This window comes from Gossypium hirsutum, chromosome D10 (genome assembly GCF_007990345.1).
Source record: "Gossypium hirsutum isolate 1008001.06 chromosome D10, Gossypium_hirsutum_v2.1, whole genome shotgun sequence".
Lineage (NCBI taxonomy): Eukaryota > Viridiplantae > Streptophyta > Magnoliopsida > Malvales > Malvaceae > Gossypium > Gossypium hirsutum.
Window position 1 is genome coordinate 63,887,442 of NC_053446.1, and position 4,907 is coordinate 63,892,348.

Genomic DNA, 4,907 nt, shown 5'->3' on the forward strand with positions numbered 1-4,907 from the left:
GAAAATTAATTCTTATATATTAGATCAAAGAACAAATTAATTCCTCTATTCTTATAATTTACCCATAAAAATATTAGAAACCATAAAACCAATTCTTTTATGAGTTGCATTGATTTTGGACACCTTAATCATTAACTAATCCATTGTAATTTATTTTCTTTATTTTTTTTTCCTTTCTTACCGAGTCACCCATTTCCAAATGCTTCAACCATAGACCAATTGAATGCCTTGGCTTAAATTCCCACCCAACTTCCATAATGGAACAAATATATTAGTGGGGGCAAAAGTATTTAGTGAAAACAACTCTTATTATTAAGCTAAATTTATTATTAAGCTAATAAAATAGAATTCACGTTAGATTTTTATTAGGTAACTAAGGGAAGAGTAATTCATTAATATTGAAAAGTTGAAAAATTAAAACGAAAAAATTAATAGTTGGATGATAAAATAGAACAAATTGAATAGTTGAGTGAATATTTTTGTACTTTGTTTTCTTTGTTAGCGAGTTACCCATTTCCTAGTTTCAATCAAAGTTTCTTCGGACTCCTTGGTTTAGTTTTTGCCAAATGCTTCAACCATTGACCAATTGAATGCTTTGGCTTAAATTTCCAGTCAACTCTTTTTATAGTGCAAGACTTGGGGGGTTGTCCTTCATAATCATTACTAACAACCCACTCAATGTGATGTGCCATTGACATAGAACTAATCTACGATATCCTTCGATCCCACTATCTTCTACATCTATTGGCAGGACATGCGTAAATTATAAAGTCTTCAACAGCTAGCCAATCAGTGGAGGGCTTTGATTGATTAGTTGATGGAAGAAGAGGGCTGATGATTGATGAACTGGACTGGACCGGTTTGCTTAATCATATAATCAGATGATTTGAAACAGTCAATCTTCACATTTAAGGAATCCCAAATTCTTTGCCACTGAAATTCCATAGTTGGAAAACTACTTATATATTGCACTCTGGTTCTTGATGATGAGCCACGCACTCTCAATTACAAATCAATCTTATCAATTAACAATTTGTTTAAAGTTGATGGAGCCCTCAGAAAAACATTTTCAAGCGTCGAGCTCTTTTTTCCTTATGATTCTTCTCCCATTCTTCAACTTGCAGGGTCTTAACTTGCTTCGTTTAGCAACAGCAAGCCCTGTAGTTAGAGGAAATGACACTGATCGACAAGCTCTACTCCAGTTCAAAGCCAAGATAACTGGTGATCCACTCAAGATTATGGAGTCCTGGAATAGCTCCCTTCACTTCTGTCAATGGATCGGTGTTACATGCGGTCGCAAGCATCGAAGAGTCACCAAGCTGAAACTTCGAATCCTCAAACTCTCTGGATCATTATCGCCCTACATTAGAAATTTGAGCTTTCTCAGGGAGTTGGATCTTGTGGGCAACAGCTTCTACAACCAAATTCCTCAAGAAATCGGAGGTTTAAGAAGACTGGAAGCATTACACCTGGCCAATAACTTCATCAGTGGTGAAATTCCTTCCAATTTATCTGCTTGTTCGAAGCTTATATCAGTTGATATCAGCCGCAACCAGCTAACGGGAGAAATACCTTCTTTGCTGGGTCTCTTGTCAAACCTGGAAGTATTGGTTTTTTTCCACAACAGTTTGAGAGGGAGTATCCCACCATCGTTGGGGAACTTGTCATCCTTGGAAGAACTTGGTTTAACGTATAATGCATTAAGTGGGTTTATACCTGAATCTTTTGGACGACTGAGAAATCTTTCAGTTTTCGCCATATTCGGAAATGCAATTTATGGTACTGTTCCTGGAGCATTGTTCAATCTCTCCAATATTAGAGCCTTTGATATTGGTACAAACAAGATTCAAGGTACTCTGCATTCAGATTTAGAAATCAATATGCCTCATGTTGAGTTATTTTCTGTAGGGGATAACCAAATCTCTGGACAAATTCCAATTTCAATATCCAATGCCTCGAATTTGAATTTTCTTGATTTTTATAATAACATGCTCGATGGAAATGTACCGTCATTAGAAAAGTTGGATAATTTGTTTGACCTTGATCTAGGAATAAACCATTTCGGGCATGGGATAAAAGGTGACTTGAACTTTCTTTGCACATTAGTCAATAATACCATACTAGAAGACCTATCTATAGTCAAAAATAATTTTGGAGGGGAATTTCCTGAATGCATTAGCAATTTTTCTAGCAACCTTCGGCGTTTAGGAATGGGTGGGAACAACATTTGGGGAAGAATCCCGGATATGATTGGAAAGCTCATCAATTTGGAGATGCTAGACGTAGCACATAATCAACTATTAGGACCCATTCCCTTTGATATTGGAAGGCTTTGGAAGCTAAATATATTTTACGCTGAAAGCAATTTTCTCTTTGGGACTATTCCCCATTCTATTGGAAATCTAACAGAGTTAACCAAACTTTTTTTAGATTTTAACAATATTCAAGGCAACATTCCTTCGAATCTAGGTAAGTGCCAAAATTTGCTTTTATTGGATCTTTCTTATAACAATCTTAGTGGACCAATACCCCCCGAAATACTAGGAATATCATCCTTGTCCATTGTACTAAGCTTATCGTCAAACTCTTTGACTGGTGAGCTTCCTGTTGAAGTAGGAAAACTGAAAAATCTAGGCCTACTGGATGTTTCTCACAACAGGTTATCTGGTTTGCTTCCAAACAACCTTAGTTGTTGTGTAAGTCTGGTGGAGCTATATTTGGAGGGCAATTTATTTGAAGGGCCCATTCCTCCATCTTTGAGTTCATTGAGGGGTCTTGGGGCATTGGATGTATCCAACAATAATCTTTTAGGTGGGATTCCAGAATTTCTTGTGATTTTTGGGGTATTAAAGTATTTAAATCTCTCTTTCAACAATTTTGAAGGAATTATACCAAGTGAAGGTGTTTTCAAGAATACAAGTGCCATATTTGTTGAGGGAAATAATAAGCTTTGTGGAGGCATCCTTGAATTACACTTGTCAAAATGTAACTCCAAAACATCATCAAAAGCTCCTGTTAAATTAAAAATTGCAATTATTGTTGTGATTTTAGGAGTGACTTTGGTTTTCACTTGTCTCCTCATCTTGTGGTTTAGAAAGAAGAAAGAACAGAAACCAACAACAACTTGTGCAGAACATTCACTTTTACAATTATCATACCAAAACATCCTAAGGGCAACTAACGGATTCTGCATGGAGAATTTGGTTGGTTCTGGAAGTTTTGGTTCTGTATACAAAGGAATTCTTGAAGAGACTGGACTAGCTATTGCAGTGAAGGTGCTTAATCTTCTAAATCATAGAGCTTCTAAGAGTTTCTTCACTGAATGCAAGGCCTTGAAGAGCATTCGACATCGAAATCTTGTCAAGGTATTAACAGCCATTTCAGGTGTCGATTATCAAGGCAATGATATTAAAGCCTTGGTTTATGAGTTTATGGAAAATGGAAGCTTGGAGGACTGGTTGCATCCATATATAAGCATGAATGAATCGGAGATGACAAGAAACCTGAACTTCTTCCAAAGAGTTAATATGGCCATAGATGTTGCTCATGCACTACAATATTTGCACAATCATTGTGAAACATCGATCATTCATTGTGACTTGAAGCCAAGCAATATTCTACTTGATGGGGAAATGGTTGGACATATAGGTGACTTTGGCTTAGCAAAAATCCTTTCTGCAGACAGGCTGAACTATTCTTCTAATCAATCAAGTTTCCTTGGATTAAGAGGAACTATTGGCTATGCTCCACCAGGTAATTACATTGTATTTGTTTCTTCCATTATTTAAAAGAAAAACATACATCTTAAAAGCAGTTTTTTTTAATATTTAGAGTGTTTCTCACTGCAATTATATTTCTATTTAATTTGTGATGGATTATTGTAGAGTATGGTATGGGAAGCGACTTGTCAACGAAAGGTGATGTGTATAGCTATGGCATCCTCTTGCTAGAGATGTTTACAGGGAAAAGGCCTACTGATGAAAGATTCAAAGAAGGTTTAAGTCTTCACAAACATGTTAAGGCAGCTCTACCCAATCGAGTGATTGAGATTATAGATCCTATTCTTCTTCAAGAGAGTGTCAGAGGAGGAACAATCATAGATATCACTCTCAATGAAAATCGCTTGGGAAATGACAGACATCTTCGATGCTTGAATTTGATATTTGAAATAGGACTTACTTGTTCCGCTCAATCACCGAGTGAACGGATCGACATGAGTGAAGTTGTTACCAAGTTTTGTTCTATTAGAGAGAAGCTTTTTCATCCAACTTGATAAACTTTAGCCTGCAATGCAACAACAGACCAGCATTGGAGTTGAACCAGTGCAGCAGCAACATTTTGTTCCTTAACTAGCTTTAGGTCGTTTGTAATTTGTCTTGAAAGTTAGTAAGATTAGTTGCAGATTTGTTTGATTTCCAATGTGATATAATAGCTGATATGTCAGCTACATTTTGTGTGTAATTCAAGCTTTGTTTTAGTCATGGTATTAGTTGGAGCAGTTGTATATTATTTGACTGCCTTGTAACTTATATTTTAACTTAATGGAAATAAAAGATAAAAAAAACAATTAAGTTCTTGTTCAATTCTCTTTGCATCCGTTCTTTGCTTCAATTATGAAACACCAACAAATGGTTTTTAGAGCCTGTCCTCTTTGAAGGCCTCTATTGTTGGTAGCTTTCTTTGTGAAAAAAATTGAAGAGGAAGAAACTAAAGCTGTCATTTTTTGTTGCTACAAAATGAGTTTTACACCACCACCACCACCACCTATTTTTGCTGGTGAGAACTACCACATATGGGTAGTAAAGATGAAAACTTACCTCCAAGCACATGACTTGTGGAATTTGGTTGAGAATGACATAGAACTAGCTCCATTGAGGGCCAATCCCACCATTGCACAAATCAGATAG

At 36.2% G+C, this 4,907-nt stretch overlaps 1 protein-coding gene across 1 annotated transcript; it reads left to right on the forward strand.

Moving 5' to 3' along the window:
• The first annotated feature begins 1,029 nt into the window (after window positions 1-1,029).
• Window positions 1,030-4,490, forward strand: LOC107939509 (probable LRR receptor-like serine/threonine-protein kinase At3g47570). Its single transcript, XM_016872853.2, has 2 exons — window positions 1,030-3,753; window positions 3,885-4,490. Exons 1-2 carry the CDS (start codon window positions 1,047-1,049, stop codon window positions 4,271-4,273), a joined length of 3,096 nt encoding a protein of 1,031 aa, XP_016728342.2. The 5' UTR covers window positions 1,030-1,046; the 3' UTR covers window positions 4,274-4,490.
• Window positions 4,491-4,907: the final 417 nt, after the last annotated feature.